Source organism: Cyphomyrmex costatus, unplaced genomic scaffold, assembly GCF_001594065.2.
Source record: "Cyphomyrmex costatus isolate MS0001 unplaced genomic scaffold, Ccosl1.0 scaffold640, whole genome shotgun sequence".
Classification (NCBI taxonomy): domain Eukaryota; kingdom Metazoa; phylum Arthropoda; class Insecta; order Hymenoptera; family Formicidae; genus Cyphomyrmex; species Cyphomyrmex costatus.
In genome coordinates, this window is record NW_017280201.1 from 17,562 (window position 1) to 37,169 (window position 19,608).

At 33.1% G+C, this 19,608-nt stretch overlaps 1 protein-coding gene across 2 annotated transcripts in view; it reads right to left on the bottom strand.

The window, feature by feature from the left end:
• The window catches only part of LOC108779928 (nephrin), a 320,256-nt gene that overhangs the window by 6,697 nt on the left and 293,951 nt on the right, over positions 1–19,608 (bottom strand). For both annotated transcript variants that reach the window (XM_018547494.1, XM_018547495.1), the window contains exons 11-13: positions 14,448–14,607; positions 11,080–11,430; positions 4,039–4,302 (exon numbers count right to left, since the gene is read on the bottom strand). In XM_018547494.1, the coding sequence (XP_018402996.1) occupies positions 4,039–4,302; positions 11,080–11,430; positions 14,448–14,607 (775 nt within the window). The remainder of the gene's footprint in view (positions 1–4,038; positions 4,303–11,079; positions 11,431–14,447; positions 14,608–19,608) is intronic.

Genomic DNA, 19,608 nt, shown 5'->3' on the forward strand with positions numbered 1-19,608 from the left:
TCACAGCTATAAATTTTTTAATCAAAATTTTTTCTCGCAATCTTTAAATTTTCATCGCCAAACGTCTCGATTAATTAAATCTCAAATTATGTTTCTGTCTCGAAGAATTAGATAAAAAATTATACGCTGTTTCTTTTTTTACAACTCATTTCTTTCAATTGTTCACAATGTAAAAGCTATCTTAACATTTTTGTTAACAAAACTTTGACTGTAAGTCGATCAGAGGAATACTTATCTGGAGTACTCGATATAAATTGCGAGTGCCATAGCAACAGCTGTAATTCGATCACCTTGTAAATAGGTATCCGCCAAAGTTGCGCATCGGCACGATGGCACAAACAACCGGCCAGCTAATTTGTTTCCAATTAACAATCAAGTTTCAGTTAAATGCTAATTAACAAAGCACAAAGCGCTTCTATTCTCCGCCATTGGTTGCGAGGTGTAATTGAATACAAACGAAGCATTGAGGAGACACGTTAAAGGACGTCGTACTGACGATAGAAACACGCTCCTCCTTTCTCTTAACCGTAACGAAGGACTATATCCCTTTGCTTTGCGTTAAAACGAGATACTGTGGTATGCGACCTGCATCTGGATTTCGCGATACTTCCCATTGATTCCGACGACCCTCTCAACAATGGAAAGTAACAAAGCAAGTGTTTAAATGAAACATCTTCTCTTCTGTTTATATCGCTGAAATGTAATTGAAGCTAAAATTTTTGATAATCTGATAAGTATACGGATATTTTTTTTGGAATTTAATCGCTTATATACTTCCTTTAAATTTAAACATTACTTGACTAGTTTTTAATTTACTTTTCAATAAAGATTATTATTATTAATTGGTAAAAGTTCGTTTCTTAAAAATTCTTTTTTAACTTTTATTTATCAGTTAATTTTAAATAGTCCTTTCTATCATTAGACTTCTAATTCGTATTTATTGATCGCTACGATATTTAGCATTAAAAACTGACGTACTAAAAATATATCGTATTGGATATGTCCAGCGATTCGTATAGAAATTTCGAACGATAATTATTCTCTTAATTAAATATTATTTGAGTGTAGCGTCTAAATTTATCTCTTAAAAGTTCTTTTTTAAATTTTATTTATCAGGTAATTTTAAATGGAGTTTAATTAGAATTTTCTAATTCGTATTTCAATTTAATTAAGTCGATATTTAATGTTGAAAATTAACGCTACAACTCCAATGATTGGTGCCGTTCAAATTTTCATAAGGAAACCTATGACGTTTTCCAATTCATTTTACATATCAAAAGGGATCGTACATAATTCAGGAGTTGTATTTGCGGGCTTATCCTTATTGTATCTCTGCGTTTGAACGTTTCAAGGATTAACGAAAGCGACAATCGTTTTTGATTAGCGAAAATCGTGCCTTCAATGGGTGTCGGGAAAATGGAGGAGAGCGGACGCGATGCGGACGTGGCGGAGAGCAGAACGCATAATAATGGCTCATAAATTTTGACGCTCATAAATTTTACGGGAGGGTTGGCCGCGCGTGTTTCAGCGAAACCGGCAACGAGCTAGTCCAGGGTTGACCTAGCGCGCGCGGCGAACTGTTCAACAGGGATCATTTGCATGTCGCCGCCAGCGTTTCCGGTCGAGATAACGTCACGGTCATCTAAATTGAAGGGCAAAACTTGTGCTTGTTCTCCAAATACGCGAACAGGAACAAGACATACGCGAGTCGAACATAAATTAATTATCAACGTATTACCGCTCGTCCTATATACGAATAGCTCGACGCAGTACGACACATTTTTTAACATAAGGATGAAAATATTTCACTGTAATTTTTTATCGTTGAGTACAATTAATTTTTTAATACATACACATGAATTTTTTAGCTTGATTAATTTTATTTTTGTGCGATTTATTTATTGATTGCATGTTATTTATTTATTGATATGCATGTACACAGTTGGGAAATTTGTGCCAGATTTAACACATTTCATGTCCTAAACATCCAGTCCATACATATTTTTGTGTTAATTTAGCACAAGGTAAAAATGTTAGGCAGTAACATAAATATTATGTAAAAAAATTAACACAAAAATGTAACACTGACACAATTTGTAAGCAAACTGTGGAAACATATTGTTTAATTAAAATTAACATTTATGATATGTGCTAAATTAATATATATTTTATTGTATTTATTTGTCTTAGTACTTATGTTTTAAATAAATATATTATTTTTTGCAACTTGTTCACTCATAATTTATGTTATTTTTACACAAGAAATATTAAATATCAATTTAATACAAAATATTTAAATGATATAATCTCATTATCTTAAATTAATACTCGGCTATGTTAAAAATCCAACACAGAATTTTAATGAGGACTTGAGTGGACCGGTTTTAACATAAATACAAAATGTTTTTCATTGTGTACGCTTAAAACATGTGAATGTATAGTTAATTCGTGTTAACCATTTCTACAATAATTGCATTTTTTTGCATTTTTTTCTTTTGGTATGTAAAAATGGACTACTGCGGACATTCAAAATTTGCGAGCGTTTTATTAAACCACGTTCGTCCAGAATCTTTTGTAGTTAAACAAAGCGGAACTCTTCATCACTGTAATTTCTACAGTACACACTTTTTTATCGAGCATCTTTTTTTAACAATGCGGAAGTTTATACAGCGCAGAAGTGTGGATTCCTCGTGCAATATGCGCTATTTTTACCACCATCGTATTTTTGCCCAAGTTCGAATAACAGGCGAACGGCCAGCTGGCCGATCGATAACCTACGATTTGACGCGACGTCAGCTCGCCGGAGTTCGAAAACGGAATAAAGAGCGCGATGAAACGACGAAAAAAGCTTTGGCTCCATCAGTGGCGAGTTTGGGATATCGATTTTATGAACTCAGGATTATTTGCATCCGATTGAAAAGATTAAGAAGAGTTTCTCGAAATTTTCTTCAAAGTTGTTTTTCATAGATTTTTTAGCTATGTATAACTTATGAGGTTTTTTATCTGTCAGCCATATGTATACTATACAAAATCATAAAAAAGAATTTGTTTTTGCTAATGCTTTATCTAAAATGCTTTGGCGTGTAAAGAAAATGACTGAATAAAACATGCATTTTTAACCTTAATCAGTATTTGCTTAAAAATTTCCTTAATTCATATTCACGAATTCAGTGTAATTTATGTTCGCTTAAAATTAACACAATTATAATCGATCTCTTTATCTTGTAAATTAAAATCCAAGGAATAAGATTATGTAACTTAAAATTATATAAAGTTCTGAAAAATATTTATTAAAAACAATTTTTCACAACATAGTTGAAAAAATATCCAGATTCATTGGAATACTATTGGTAGCTCCAGAAATGTCAAGAGGAAGGTCACTGAATCATCGAAAGTAAAATTTTCTTTTTAGGTCAAATATAAAAAAAATAGAATATTAAATTATTATTTAAATTATTACATTGAAAAAGTATTACTTAAATGTATAATTCATAAAACGTTTTATTTAAAATAATATTAATATCAAAGAAGAATATAATAGTAGCATCTATGTTTTTTACTAGGAGTATTTCTTAAATTAAAAGATATTTTTTAAATATTAAAATTGTGATTAAGCATCTCAAAAATGTTAAATATATATATGTAATATTATTCTATAAATATTTTTTAAAAAGACACTCCAAGAGAAAACAATGCAGACCCTTTCTGTAGATCTGTCAGTAGTGAATACCGATTAAGGTTAATAATATATGTATTTTGTCTTAAATTATTCGACCTATTTTTCCCAATTTAAATTCTGGAAGAATGTAAAATAGTAATTTATTATTTAAAATAGTAATGAATTAAAATAAAATAAAACTCAAGTTTAACATCAGGAATGTCAGATTTTATTCCGAGACAAGTGACCACCTAATTTCGAATTGGATCTTCAATCGCCAAACTAAAATCGGGGATGTCCCTTTGCGGTGAAGCGCTTTGAGGAAAGTTATCTCATCACTACTTCGGCGATCGCCCTGATTGCACTTGGCGAAAACTTACCTGTGAATTTGGCTACTCCTTTCAAGACAACCTCTATGGCGTATGGCTCGCTCGATCCCTTCGCGTTTACCGCGTAAAGGGCGACCTTCGCCGGCTTGAGCATCTGAAACTCCCAGAATGGGAGAGATGATTCTAAACGCCGTTTGCCAACGATGGCGACGAATTTCTGCGGTAGACCGCCATCGTATCCCTCGACGCAGGATATCCTCACCCAGGAACCGTTCATGTTGTAGGTCGTGCAGTTCTGCAATGGGTAAGGTCTGCCTGTGAAGAAAATACAGCTTTAAAGATCGCGAGAGCAAAAGAGTGAACGTGATCCTCGATTAGCGAGGAAGATCGTAAGATTGCCTTCAAAGGAAATACGTGTCCATTTTTCAAACAGGATCCTTCTCATCTTGCCTTTCGTCTTTGCATTCTATCGCGTATCCTATCTTTTATAGATATCTGCTTTGGACAAGAGCGCATCAAAGAGAAGAATAAAGAGACGATTTCTTAAACAAAATGCAAGTAATAAGAAAATCGAAGCTAAAATTATTAAACTTTTATCAATTTTTATTTCTTAAAATTTTCTGTTATTAATATTCAAAATTAAAATTTTTTTAAAATTTTGATAAACTTTCGTACGCGTAGTAAACAGAAAAATATTGACAACTTATTTTTCGTAATAAAATGCAACGATTTATGTATTTCGTGACACAAAAAAATATTCTATAATTTTTTTCGACTTTTTTAACTTGTATCAATAACATGTATCATATTTTTAAAAAAATCAGAGCGACAACCAATTAATTCTAGGAAAAATATTGCCGATGTTATTCCCCATGTTCCACAAAAATTAATAAAAATATTTGTTTGATACAATATTTGCAAAAATGGCCATAATAATTTAGTAAAAACGTGTTCTTATGCAGAAATTTAATTGTATTGTAAATATTTTAATGCAATTAATTCTTTTATTTAACATATTTATTTCTATTCTTTCTCAGCAGATTTCAGTATTGTTTATAATAAACCATAAGATTTTGTTGCAAACCTCCGTTCAAGTTTTATTTTAATATGTTGCCTATGTCAGAGTACCTTTTTCTTTATTTCTCTCTTTCTCTTTATCTCTTATTATAAAAGCATTGAGCTAAATAATTTTTTTCAAAATTTTAGCGATACGAGAAAAAAGTGAGATTGCTGCGCACAGCGTGCAAATTTCATTTGATTTTTCGCTGAAAATTATGCCGCAACGCCCGCTGATCCGCTTTCGAGGCAATAAAATTATATGTATTATCGACTAGGTCGGTGGTGCATTAACCAATTTCAAAATCAACTTTATACATAAACGAGCGATCAAAAGATTCTATCGACCGCTATTAATGCATCCTTTCACGGTCTTCTTCCTCAGGATATTAGAATTATTTATCAATAATCGAATAATATTAACTGTCAAAAAATATCTTTATTAAAAATCTAATTTTTTAAAAATTTTCTTTGTACAAAAATATCCACTTTAATAACGCATCAAAATTATGTATTAATCTTTACGAATCGGCAACCCCATTTGAGGTTACCCTCTTTTATTTTGTAAATTGTAGGCTCGACTTTTATAAAACTTTGCTTATCGCATAATTTAATAATGCTTTATTCGAATCTGAGAGGTTAAAAGTAAAAAAATTAAAATAGTGAACCTAATATGCGGACAGAATTTAAAAAATAATTCTATTATACAAAATATATATATATATATACACATTACACACATACATATATATATAACATACATATTATATATACATGTATATATAATACACATATAAAATATATATTTGTAAAATACCGTTTTAAAGAATTTTTAATTACAAAATAACATACAATTTCCAGTTTTATTTTATTTAAATATGTATAATTTTTGAATTGACTTATTTCAAAGTTTATCTCTATGAACTCTATGTCTCTAGATTTGGTGTTATTATTCCTTTGAAATTTTTTTGACATTTTCAGGCTACATTCAAATTTAGTGATACCATAGTAAGAACTTTTTAAAACTGAGTTTCATAATCAAATTATATTTTAAAATTTGAATTTGAAAATTCTGAGTCCACAACAACACAAAATCAAAATTCAGTAATTCTAAATACTCTTATACAATAAGATCTTCCATAAGCTACTTTGTTAGAAAGGTCCTCAAAGGTTTATATATTTTGCAATTTTTTCACAAGAATATTAATACATAATATTTATATTTATGTTAGGTGATTTTAATTTACTTAATTATTGATAACTGTGAAAGTATAATACAATATATTCATGTAAGTAAATTTAGTTTGCTACATATTCTCGGTCACACTTTTTAAGTAATAAAAAATTTGCAGTGTTAATAAAAGAAATGTGAATATATAAAAGCTATTTTTATTCGATATAAAAGAAAGATTGTAGTTCAGCCAAGATTTTTCCATTTTCTCGAAAATAGAACTGGAGGTAAAATAACAGATTTTTCTCTCACGAATTCTTCTTGAAAAGCATCGTATTCGATAGACGTCAAGGCTGTTGCGAGCGCAACACGAAGAATCATGGTGCGCACTGTCGACGCGTATGTTTCTGCCATTATTGCATGGTTTCGCTGCATTTGTTTTCGTCGCGTATCGCACAATTGCTTTTGCCATCGCTAATCTTCCGGAAAGTGCAGAACGGAAGAAAGTAGTACGAAAGGGGCTAATAGCACCGTCGTTGCTCACAGACGGCGGCTGCGGATTAAAGCGCCAGTTAAACCGTTTGTTTTTCGTCATCTGCTTTATTATCCGTGCTCATATCGCGTATAACTCGAGGCTGCCGTTCCGTTCTCGAGGGAAAAAGACGATAATTCATAATTATCTTTTATTTCCCTTAAATATAAAATTACGTCGAATTTAAAGAAAATTTAATACGAACTTTTACAGCATATTCTGATCCATTACGTTTAACCGTATATTTTTTCGACAAATTCGTAGCCAATTATTTTTCGGTGCAAATTTCATAATATTACCTGCGACTATATTTAATTTTTAACATAATTCCTTTATATTATTATAGTCTAAATTAAATTCTGAATAAAATGATATTCTCTTGAAAAAATATAATTTTATCTATTTGAAGCTCAGTTGATTAAAAGTTTAATTTATTATTTATATTATATGACGTTTTCTTATAGTTGACTCTTTGATATTTCTTATTTTAAAAAACCGCAGGGAGAGAGTAACTGGAGCATATTGTATAATACAACTAGCTCAATTAAGAGCACTCGTGACTCACATGCGCGCTACTTTATTAAAAGTCCTTGTTTTTGGAAAAATATTGAAGCTTCGTATTTTGGTAATTGTTTAGTACTATGCTATAATCTGTTCGTTAAATCAAAATTTTCTGTTCTGTTCATATTTAAAATGCTTCAAAATCTTATTATTGTTATTTGTGTTTCCTAATTTTTTGGTCTGTTCAAAATTCTTCTTAATAATAAAAAGTAAAAGGAACGACGGTTTTAGAACGTCTCTAATAAATTTATAACTGTTGTGGTCGAGAGCACTCGCAATGAATTGAGGTCGATCTTATCATTCTGCTCCTTCGCGGTTGTCTCAACGCAGAGATTACACGTTACAACACGATACCTTGGCTTCCGTGTACTCCTTGTTTACGATCTGTTGGAGACTGGCTTACAAGAGAAGATGTATTGAGAAATAATGGCACTTGCGTTTACCATCTTGCATTATCAGTCTCCTCGAATATTCGAACTGAAAATTACATTACTGCTTGCATTTAATGAGAAATGTTCGTGAATTTATTGCTTCTCTGATATTGATAAAGAATTCGTGGAAAATGCAGAAAATAATTTCAATGTAATTTTCCGCTTTTATCGACAGTAATCATCTGCTAACGTAAGACCAAACTCATTCAATCGTAAACTAAACAAAACAACAAAACTATCCGTGAAAATTTATAGTTCTAAATGCGCAAAGAAGAGAACGATCAGAAAAAAACAAAAATTCTGTCTGTAAATTTTCAATAATATTGACAGATTATTTACATCAAAACTGAAGACTTTTGTATTAAACATAAAAATACAGTATATAAAGGATCTTTCTATTCTGGAACATTTTCAAGTTCTTGATTATGTTATAATATATCGTCACATTTTTAAATATTATATAAGTTGAAAATATAAAAATTTCCACGAGCTCTATGCATAAACTTTCCATTCATCGGTTTCAAACTTATTTTTTTGCAGAGAGAGAATAATAATTTTTAATTATTTTCCGAAAGTTGAATAATGCAAATCAGTTTTTTCATATTTCCACGTGTCACAAAGAAGTTGTTTAAAGAAATTAATATAATTAATAAAAAGTACGTTGCGATTATGGAATAAGTGAGAGGATTGTATTAAAACCACGACAGCTTATATAGTTTGCATTGTACTTTGAGGACAACTATTAAACTTTTTCACGGTCCACTTAGACATTATAATATAAGTTAGGAGGGGGGGATTATTAGTGTTTACTGCGTTGTCATAAAAGTTACATTTTAGTTTTGCATGTAGCAGTTTTCTGTACGCTATATAATACGTAATTTTGAGAAGCATGTTGGTATTAATTTCCTAACTTCGGTTTTGGAGGCCTTGTGTGAATGCGGTTTTCATATGATATAATTGAACTAAATTTGATAACGAAATGTATATACGTTGTGTGTGTATGCGTGTGCGTATCCGGTGTATAATATGAAGTTATACTACATATACTAGCTCGTGGGATATATATATATATATATATTTCCCTCTTTTCTGTTTCATTACCGTAAACTTTTTTCTCTCTTTAGCTTTTTATAAATTACCTACGTTTGTTCTGTATACTCGAGGAATTTCTATCTATAGTATACCTAATATCACTCTGTGGCTAACAAATTTGTACCAAAAGTTATATCATATAAATACTTACTCTAACAATGAGTATTATTTTAATAAAACAAAATGATATTCTATCTTCCTCTCTTTCTCTATCTATATCGATCGATTTATCAATATTTGTTTGTATATTATATATATTGTATAATATTTATTCGATATCGCGAAATTGTCAACCAGTATCAACGTGAGAGTCGAGCACCATGACGCGGGATGCTATGAGCAAGAAAACTGCCATTCGGTAATTACGTAAGGAGCACATCGAGCCGCTGCGTGAAATAAATTACGCGTCCAATTACCACAGGCCTCGAGCCGAAGCGGAGTAAGTATAGTCCACGATGCTCCCGGATGGCAATGCCGCATTCTGTGGACCAAATCGATTTGGTTGCTCGTCCGACGACGCGACGCGACCACCAGCCACAAAACGGACAGGACTTTCTCGGTCTGCGAGAGGATCCAGGAACCGGCACGATGGTCGGCGGCGCGACAGGCGTTATACCTCGTAATGAACATATTCAATTACGGTTTTCATTAAATTCCCGCAAAAAAGCACGCGACCGACGCGACGCGAGCGAATTTCAGCGTCTCTCGCTGTGCAACGTCGCATTTTTCTTCCTTCCTTTTCTTCTTAATTCCCGCGACCGTTTCTCTGTTTCCCCATTTCGTACAATCTCTAAATTCTGCGGTCTCTGTGCAAATCGTGGCGCGAATGGAAAGGCATATGTTTGGGATTACAGTTTTAATCCGTTCGTTGGGAATAGTGTATTAGTCCCATGTCTCATAAGAAAGTCTTATAATATAATAATACGGATTAAGAAAAATATGATATTCGGTAGAGAGCTTTTTGCGGGAAATAGTTGATCTCGAACTATCTAAATATTTTTAGTCGTTGTAATAAACTTTGGTGAAATCTAATATATGTTTCGATAATATTGAATTTCGTAAAGCTGGAAAGAGATTATAAATATCACCTCTGCGTGATGCATAAGTTATTGTAACGGCTTATAATATTGCTCTGCAGGTATTATGTTACTTAATTGCAAAATTAATTAAAAGATGCTTTAATTATGGCGCTATAAACTGTTAAATTATTCGGATGCAATAATAGTTACGTCCCCGCTAATTATGGATTAACATTTGTACGCATAATAATAACGCGGTACAGTAAATACGGTACGATATAACAATTGATAATAAATAGCAATCAGGCGAAACACACGTATCTCGAATAGATAATATTGTCGCGCCCTGGGGAGTCTGCGTGTCTGTTTCATAAATAGTTAAATATGTTAAACACGTTCCTGTAGCTTTAAACAACTCTTTCGCGACACACGAAAATGTAAAAAATAAATAAACTGCATTATTAAACATTTATGAATATAGATAATTAAAAAGAATTATTCTTTGCAAAAAATGCCGTTCCAAATTGACGAATAAAAAGTTTATGCGTGCAACACATAGGAATTTCTCTGTGGAATTTTACTTATTTTCTAACTTATGGTATAAAAATGCGACGAATGTAATCAAGAACTTGAATGTTTCAGAATGGAAAGGTTCTTAATTCTCTATAGCTCGTATTTTTAGGTTGAATACAATTTAGAAAACATGTTTGTTAAAAAGACAATATTTTTATATTGTAAAGCACACAATTGAACGATCATCACCAAAAGATGTTTAAATCATTACACAATTTTTTAGCAGAAGCTGAAACTTCCCTGTTGCAAGTTGAATATTTGTAGTGCACTGATAGTTTACAGATTCTGTACAGCTTTTTCGTTATTTTTTAAAATATATGTCTCTGTTTAATAGTATTTTGAGATATACAAACAGATAAATTGAAACAAATCAGTTCTAACATAAAAATTGAATTTAGCAAAAAACGAAAATAAATATGATTTTATTTACCAGCAGCGTCATCACTTAGTATCACTCATTCTAATAAAATTATTAATAGAATATTTATCGAAACGCGTATTTAAAAGATATAAGAAATATCACATCATATAACAACAACAAACTAATCAATTGTACTATAATTTATATGTGCTCCACATAACCTGAATGCTATGAATGTTTCTTTGGAGTTAACAATTAAGAAGAGAAAAGAGATAGCGGACTAAACTCACACGAACCTGCGGCAATGACCTGATAGAGGCAGGGTTGCTTGGAGTGACCGACGGAGTTGCTGGCCCAGCAGCCCAAGACACCGTAATCTGTATCGGTTACCGGGGTGTAATTAAGCCTGCTGGTTGTGCCCTCGTTGGTATAGTTGGTGGACGGAACGTCGCTGAGGTCGCCGCTGTTGTTGAAGGTCCAATGGAAGGTCACGTTGGTGGGACTGGCCTCGACCTCGCAAACTAAACTTATGGTTTCGTGCTTGAGGGCGCCGTGCACTTCCTCGGGCATGTTGAACGGCGGCGGGGTGGCGTTCTGGTGTCGCCAGCCTCCGCCCGAGTTCAGCACGTACTTGCACACGGGCGCGACTGCGGCATAACGTATGGATTTTGGCACCTTACTACGTATTCCAGGCAGAGACCCGCGAGAACAATATCATCGAGGCACACGTAGCAAATGATAAAGAAAGCAAAGTGTAAAACGGAATATATAACGAGATAAGTAATGAAATAAATATGAAACGAAAAATAAAATACTACAGCTAAAAGATCACTAGGGAGTTTTTGCAATGTGTACGGTCCAGATACGGTAAACGTAAAAATCACGTTATTTAATGGAAAGTTGAAATTGTTCATGTGCAAGTTTCGACTTTGCATTAAATAACGTGACTTTAGTGTTTATCTTATCTATGTGGATACGTGTATTGTAAAAACTCCCCTATTATCTTCAGAAAGATAATGAACGTAACATTAGGAGTATTAAAAATAATAAAGTATATACAATGCATGTCGCAAATTTTCTCATCATATTTAAAATTTATTTGTTTTGATAATATTATTTTAATATACGAGATGTTAATTTTAATATTTGCAAAATTAAAAATGACATTAAATTAGGAAAAAAAGATAGCTCACAAGATTTTTAATAGAAAGTATTTTTCACCATTTCAATATAATAAAATATTATATTAATATTATATACTAGTAATACAGAGTTAAATATTCATTAGATATGTATTTGAGGATAGCGTTTGTATGTTACGTATTAAATTTAGCATAATATGTGGAATAATACGAGCTATGCGTGTTCGGTTAACCAAAATACATGCGAGATAAGTTACCGCATAGTGGGTTCACTATTTATTAGACGATTTAATTAATAATTACACGGTATATACAAAAGATATAGTCACTGAACCGACGAACATACGTACGTATATATATTTCCATTACTATTTCAAAATGAAAATATATATACATAAACTATACATGCATATATGTATCAGTAAGATAAATGGTGCACGGTGTATTTTAAATTTCCAGCTTTTTCGCCAAGCTTTTAAATCGACGTGCGCCAGGTGAGTCAGTAAGAAGTTACGACTTGCGGTAACATTTGCCATCATGAAACTTGATAAGCTGCATTTCGAGCGAATGTGTGCTAGAGATTTCCGAAAAATATTCCAACGTCATCGCGTACACACCGATAGTGAAACATACATCGGATGTAGATTCTGTATTTACCAGAGTAGCGCAAACCTTTTATCTGAGCGAATGTCGGCAACCGGGTCTCCTATAATTGGTTGCTTTCTGTTGCATTTTTCTATTGGCTAGTTTAACCGCGGTTTTTTTTATCTAACTGGTCTATCATTCAATAATATCATAGTTTTATATATAATTCTTTAAGGGGATGCTGGCGTCGTCTGTATAAATGTGAACGAAACAAACAAGCATTTCGTACTTTTCCATTTCCTTTGTTTTTCTTATTTTTATAGAATTAAAAGGTCCTTCTCCAAAGCAAAAGAAAAAATGTAAATAGCTGTGGGGAAAACTACAAACTTATAAAAAAAACATTGTAAATTACAGTTTTCTGTTACCACGTTATTTCTTCATATGATATAAATAATTCTGAGTATATTATCCAAACAAAATTTCTCCATACTTAAATAATGCATAAGAATATAATAAGACCTTCGAATTATGATTTTTGAAGTTTACAAGAGAAATAAATGGAAAAATCTAAAATTCTAACTATACATATAACCTGGTATTCATGCGATTTACATATAAGATATAGCAGAGCGAGAAATGTATGTAATGTCTTATTTGGAATTAAGAATCTATTTTATCGATATTAATCATGTTTGGCCGTCATTCTAGTATCTTCTTAATATAATATATTATTAGACTAAATATATAGTGAATCTTTGCGCTGCTCTGGTAAATCTAGAGCTCAAGTCGGATTGGCTTTACATGATTTCTTTACATAAATGTTATATACATATTATATGTGGCTGCATAGTGCGAGGAGTTCGATCAACGGACGAGAAATCGATAACTGTTCCTCTCCGCGAGGGTTTTACCAAAGTAAAATCGGCTGTTTTATTTATACTTTCCGTTACTGCAAAATCGGAGAGCGGGGATTTACGCAACATCGCGGATATTTCGTGAAATATCGGTAACATCAGTGAAGTTGTAGCGGCGGCCGCTCGTGGTCAGCCGCAAGGTAAGAGCCGCGGGGAAGTCAGCGCTAAATCGTATCGACCGCGTTTTGCTGCGTATCTCAACTTCATTTCTCACCATTTTTGTTCCTAAACTTCCCTCGATATCCTATACCCCCAATCCTAAATCTAGGCTCTTGAATTTTTTATTTTAAATTTCAAAGAACTTCGTACCGATCACCATTTTCGTCTTTAAATCTTCTCTAAATATTCTGTACTCTTAATAATAAACATTGACTTCCAAATTTTTTATTTTGAATTTTAAGGAACTTTGAATCGATTGCCATTTTTTTATTTTTCTAAATTTTCTTTCAATATTCTAAACCTTTAATCTTAAATCAATAGGTTTTCAATTAAATTTTGAATCATATTATTTTTGTCTCTAAATTTTTCCTTAATATTTTATATTTTTTAATCATAGATAAGTCTAGACTTTTACATTTTTTATTTTGAATTTCAAAGAATTTTTCGAACCATTCTCTATTTTTGTTGTTAAATTTTTCCGAAATATTCTATACTTCTAATCTTAAGTTCAGGATTCTAAATTTTTTATTTCAAATCTCAATGAATTGATCACCAGTTTTGTTCTTTCAAATCTTTCCTCGATCGATATCTTATACTTCTAATCATCATAAGTTTATAGACTTCCAAATTTTTTAATTTGATCCTCATTTTGCTTCGAACCGGTTCAAAGAACTGATTGCGAATGAAAACCTGATGGCGGCGCAAAATCGCTAGTTCTACTAGCGGCGTACTACATCGTGGGAAATGCCATGCCACAAGGCCATTAACCGGCGTTTTCACGAGAGTTTCCGCGTTCTCTCTCTCTCTCTCTCTCTCTCTCCTCTCTCTCTCTTTCTCGGGTAAGAGCGCGTAAAACATACTTACACATAACCTCGAGATTGACTACGTTAGACTTGGCGCGGCCCTCAACGTTCGTGGCCATGCAGGTGTACCCTCCGGCGGACTCTCGAGTTATGCTCTGCAGCACTAGCGAGTGGTCCGAGAGCACTACGCCTGCGGTGGCGTTGTGATGCAGCTCCTCCTTCTGAATAAGCAAACGAAATCGGATATCTGAGTCAAAGAACTGTCATGTCATGCTTATGGAAACAATACAAATCCCAAATTTCCGCATAACATAATTTATGTTTGAATAACATTAACTATAGCATTGTATACACTACAATATTCCCAAACAATGCGAGTATGCACCATTCTGAGTCAACTTTAGAGCCTTGTATCTATTCGAATCAACCTACTTAATTTGAATTCTTGAGTTTGAAAGACATTTCTGTTTCGAGAACTGAGAAGTGTCTCTCTCTTTAATTATTTAATAGAAATCACGAATTATTTAGAACAAAACTGTCAGCTCGAATCTGCTGATTTGTTTTAAATAATAAATTTGTTCTAAATAAGTAAATACTCTAGAAATTTTAAGAAAAAATTTTAAACAATTCCTTGAATATTAATGCGTCAGAAATGTCTACAAGATTATTGGATAATTAACAGATGGAACAATTGACAATCACTTCGTATCCTGATGCTTTCCACGCTCGTTTTTCTCTCCATGTCAAATTCTCGTAAGACCGTCGGCTCTCATTGTTGCCCGTCGCAAATAAACAAATTTGTCTTAGTCTTGGCATTCAACGCCACTTCCGCCTCGGCGAAGATCGTGCCGTTGCTCAGGAGGAAACAACCGCGGCCCGCTGCGGGTTGTCGTCCGCTCGAGAAGGTCGGACAAAGGGAATTTACGATGTACACTTGTCCTCCCTCTATCCTCTCATTCCTGTTTCCTCTGTCAATTTCTCTCTCTCTCTCTCTCTCTCTCTCTCTATAGAACAATTCCGTCGGTGCCTTCCTAGTGCTTTATCGCTCTCCTTTCCCCGTTTATCCACGCCCTTTCTCTTCATCTGTCTTTATCATCGCTTTCTTGCGATTCTCCGTTTTGCTCTTCATCTTTTTGTTCGAATCCCGTCGCGTGTAGGACATCGTAAAACTTGCAAGTGCATTTTTGGCTGGCAATTCTGCGAAGAATTTGGACGCGATTCTTCCTCAACAAAAATTGAGACGAACGTTTCTTTACGGCGTTATAATTCGCAACATTAAATATTTTATTAATAAGTTTACATTTAAATTTTGCATGAAATGTATTTAAAATTAATTAAAAATATGATTTTATTACCTATTTGAATTATTGGCAATTTCTTTTAACTTCCAATCGTTCGTAAATTATCGATATTTCTTTGGTGTTTCTTTCATTATTTATACATCCGGAGAACTCTTCCGTGTAATTTTTTAACCTTCTATTTTTTATCTTTATAACTGCGTTCTCTCCAACACATACGGATCGAAGAGCAATTCGTTGTTGTTTCTCCAACATTCGAGGACGATAGCGCGATATCCGCTTTACGCTTCTCCCCGATGTGGATTTACATTGCGCAAGAGGAAGCATCGGTGCGATTGCGCTGCAAAATATTTGCACGCTTTAAATCACGAAGTCCAGATAACGGAGCATTTTTCTCCCACCCCGTTCATCCCTGAGGCACCAGAGAACCAAGTGCACTGAAAATTTCACGATGTGGTTTAATGTAGATTCTCGCTTATTTCGGAGGGATTTTTTCAACAGCACATATTTACGCGTGTAAAAGATCCTTATAATAAACTTAACGAGGTTAAAATAATTTTCTAAAATGCTAAACCATTTTAAGTATTTATTAATCTTGCATTATTTATTCATCTTGTTGATTTGAGTAAATATTTGCAGAATAAAAAAAACATTTCACAAACAAAAAATGTTGGCACAAATATTTATGCGCAAATATTTAGTTCAACTGGACTTAAAATAAATGTAATAGTAAATAACAATTCTTCATGGGAAATATTTTCCTCTATTATAAAAAATCGATTATCACAGAGTAAAAAAGATTCACAAGTTTAACTAATTGTAAGACTTAATAACAGAATGGTAAAACACAGAATGTCTATTTGTCGAAATTATTAGTTCAAATGGGAAAAGGTGAAGGATGTTCCGATAATGTTTGCAGAAAATTGTACCTGCGAGCATCGAGACCGACGTATATCGATAAAATCGAACGAAACTGGGCCGCGAACAATATCGCGAAAAGGCGGATACGCGGCAGCGACCACGAAGGAAGAGGTTCGCGCGCGTACGTCTCGCCGCGCTTGTTTTAGATGAGTAACGAGCTCCGTATCTATTTCTCCGCGGAAACTGGTACGTGCCGGGGCGCATCGGGCGTCTGCAGCAGCAAGGCGTCTCTGCAGGATCGGGAAGCGATACGTCTTCGTGGGAGACAGTAGATATCGCCATGTAAACGCGCGGCGAGCAATGCGCATTCGTGCGATTATCTCGTGTCTTTAAGCTTTAAGCGCATGAGAGAAGCTGAGGTGCTTTCAAATATAGTAATAGTCGAACCTCACGGCTTTCGATTTTGCGAATTTTATTATTGCGCGCGATGATAAATGAAAAAAAATTCCACGGTATAATTAAAAGATTCGGAATCCCAGAAATCCAATTTAATATACTGATCAATTTAATACTGGATAGTATGATTAATCCGGAAATAATCACTAGAATATTTTTATACTCAGCGATGAAAAAATGTCAATTATAATTAAATATTGTATTTTATGAATAATATGTTTTAACATACCTTCCTTATTTTTTAAAAATTATTTATTCGAATTCTTAAATATGCAATTTCATCGAAAACCTGCAATAAAAGAACATTTTGAATTAATTAAAATCTTTATTTTTTAGAAACTTTTCGATCATAGTACATTAAGCTACTTAATGTGCTTATTCTGTTTAATATTTGTTTGATTTCCACTTACTTTTTTAGAAAATTTTGACTAAATCCATAATTATAATTTTCTTATATACTAATAAATTAGAAAACAATCAATAAGATATAATATGATGTTAATAATAATGATTTTGAATAGAATATAAAAACCTCCCTAGGTTAAAAAAATCAAGTGATTACTCCCGAATTAATTATTTGTTCTATATTAAAAGAACTGAACAGTGATTTTAATATCTAATATGAGTAATTAATCCTTACCGTACAAGTTACAATTTGATGCCTCATCTGTACAAACATGAGTCACTAGAATTCGTTCGTTTTTTCACCCATTTATAAAATGATTCAAAGAATTGATTAACGTACTTTCAACTTTCTAGAATAAATATTAAAACTTTATTTTGGAAAATAATGAAATGTAGTATAATTTATAATTACCGAAAGATTCTTAGGTTGTGAAAAAATGGCATTTGATTTAAAAGATTATAACTTTTCATAATAAATGAATATAAAGAAATGACTCCATGGTTTTGTAGTTTAGATATGAATTAAAAAAAAATACTAGAACTTCGAATTCTACAAAAAGTTGAATTATTTCAGCACATGAATATGAGTAATTTTTAACAAGGAACAAATAGGAAAAATCGAATTAAAATATGCATTTTTTTTATTTTGTTGTACTATAATGTATTTTTTAATGGAAAAATATATATAATGTAAATACATATTTATAAATATGTATAAAAGAAAAGTTTTATGTTTTACAGTCTACACATACGGTGGGTGTTCACAAATCGGTTTTCCGTACATAAAAAAAATAATAAAAAATAATTCTTTTAGAAAAAAATTTTTTTTAATGAAAACAAACATTCAGACATTAATTTAGAGTAAAAATAGAATACTTACAATGATTTTGACACAATTTTTATTTTGCACATAAAGCACCCTTTGTATGCTTACATGAGCGTCACTAGCGTCTCACGCCAACTTTAATTACGCTAGTATAGGCAGATTGACGGCCAGGATCGCCTCGCTGCGCACAGGTTATTCCCACCACAAACTTTTTTTTACGGGGAGATAACAAGCGCCGGATTCATCGAGCTTGCGAGAAACTTGCATGAACCGAGGAATCACTAGTGACCCATGTTTGTACGGTAAGTGTTAATCACCTTCAATGTTAAATTTCTATAAGAATAAAATGTGACGTTATAAAAGTTTAAATTTAAAAATTAGAATCAAATTCCAGAGCAATTAAGTGAGAAGGTATTACTTTTTCTCAAATATAAAAAGTTGGCAGTTCAAACACTTTTATTATACAATATTTCATAGTTATTTAAAAAAATTATGTCTTTAATATCTTTATCCACTCTTTTCACAGTTGGACATATTTTTCAACGAATAATCCGCGATAAATAATACGTTGTCAACGAACGTGAACTATTTCCATCTCGGAAACTCTCGCGGCGCAAATGGAATTTCCTATTTCGACGGCCACCTCCAGGATATGGTACGGCCGCCGTCCTATGGGATTCGCGCACGGAGAGGACTCTCCTCTTTCTTTCTCTCTCTTCCTCTCTCGGCATCCTGATATCGCGTGAATTTTCGCGTAACACGACGCCGTCGTATTAGACGTTAAATATACGTAGCTGTGTCGAGGACCGGATGATACGAGCGCGTGCCTCGTTCCGGGATGAGCGCGGAATATATCCGCGTCACCGAGTATAATATACACGAAGCTCACCCGTCCCTCTCACGGATGCAAGACAGGAGCGATAAGTTCCATCCCCAACATTCTCGCGACAGTACTCTCCGTTATGGGCACGTGCGTCTTATATCGCGTATCCTACATCTCGTCGCAAAGTTTCACCATTCGTTTGAGTTATGCATAAGTAACGGCCAAATCCTTTTTTTAACTTTTGACTTGAAGCCATCGTGAGACGAAGAGGTATCTTGCATGTCGATACGAGACTATTCTTAACGGAAAACTTCAAGACGGACGATTCAAAGAGTACGGTTTCGGTAAATTGAGAAAACGAGACTGACACTTTAAGTCAGTTTAAATTTTACGATTTCTCCAAAGACAGGAACTGTGACGATATAACTCGAAAATGAACTATACATATATATGCAACCACGGAGACTAATGCAAATAACGAATCATACTAAACGAACGATTTTATTGAGATGTCTATCTAAAAATTTAGTAATATATATATATATATATATAT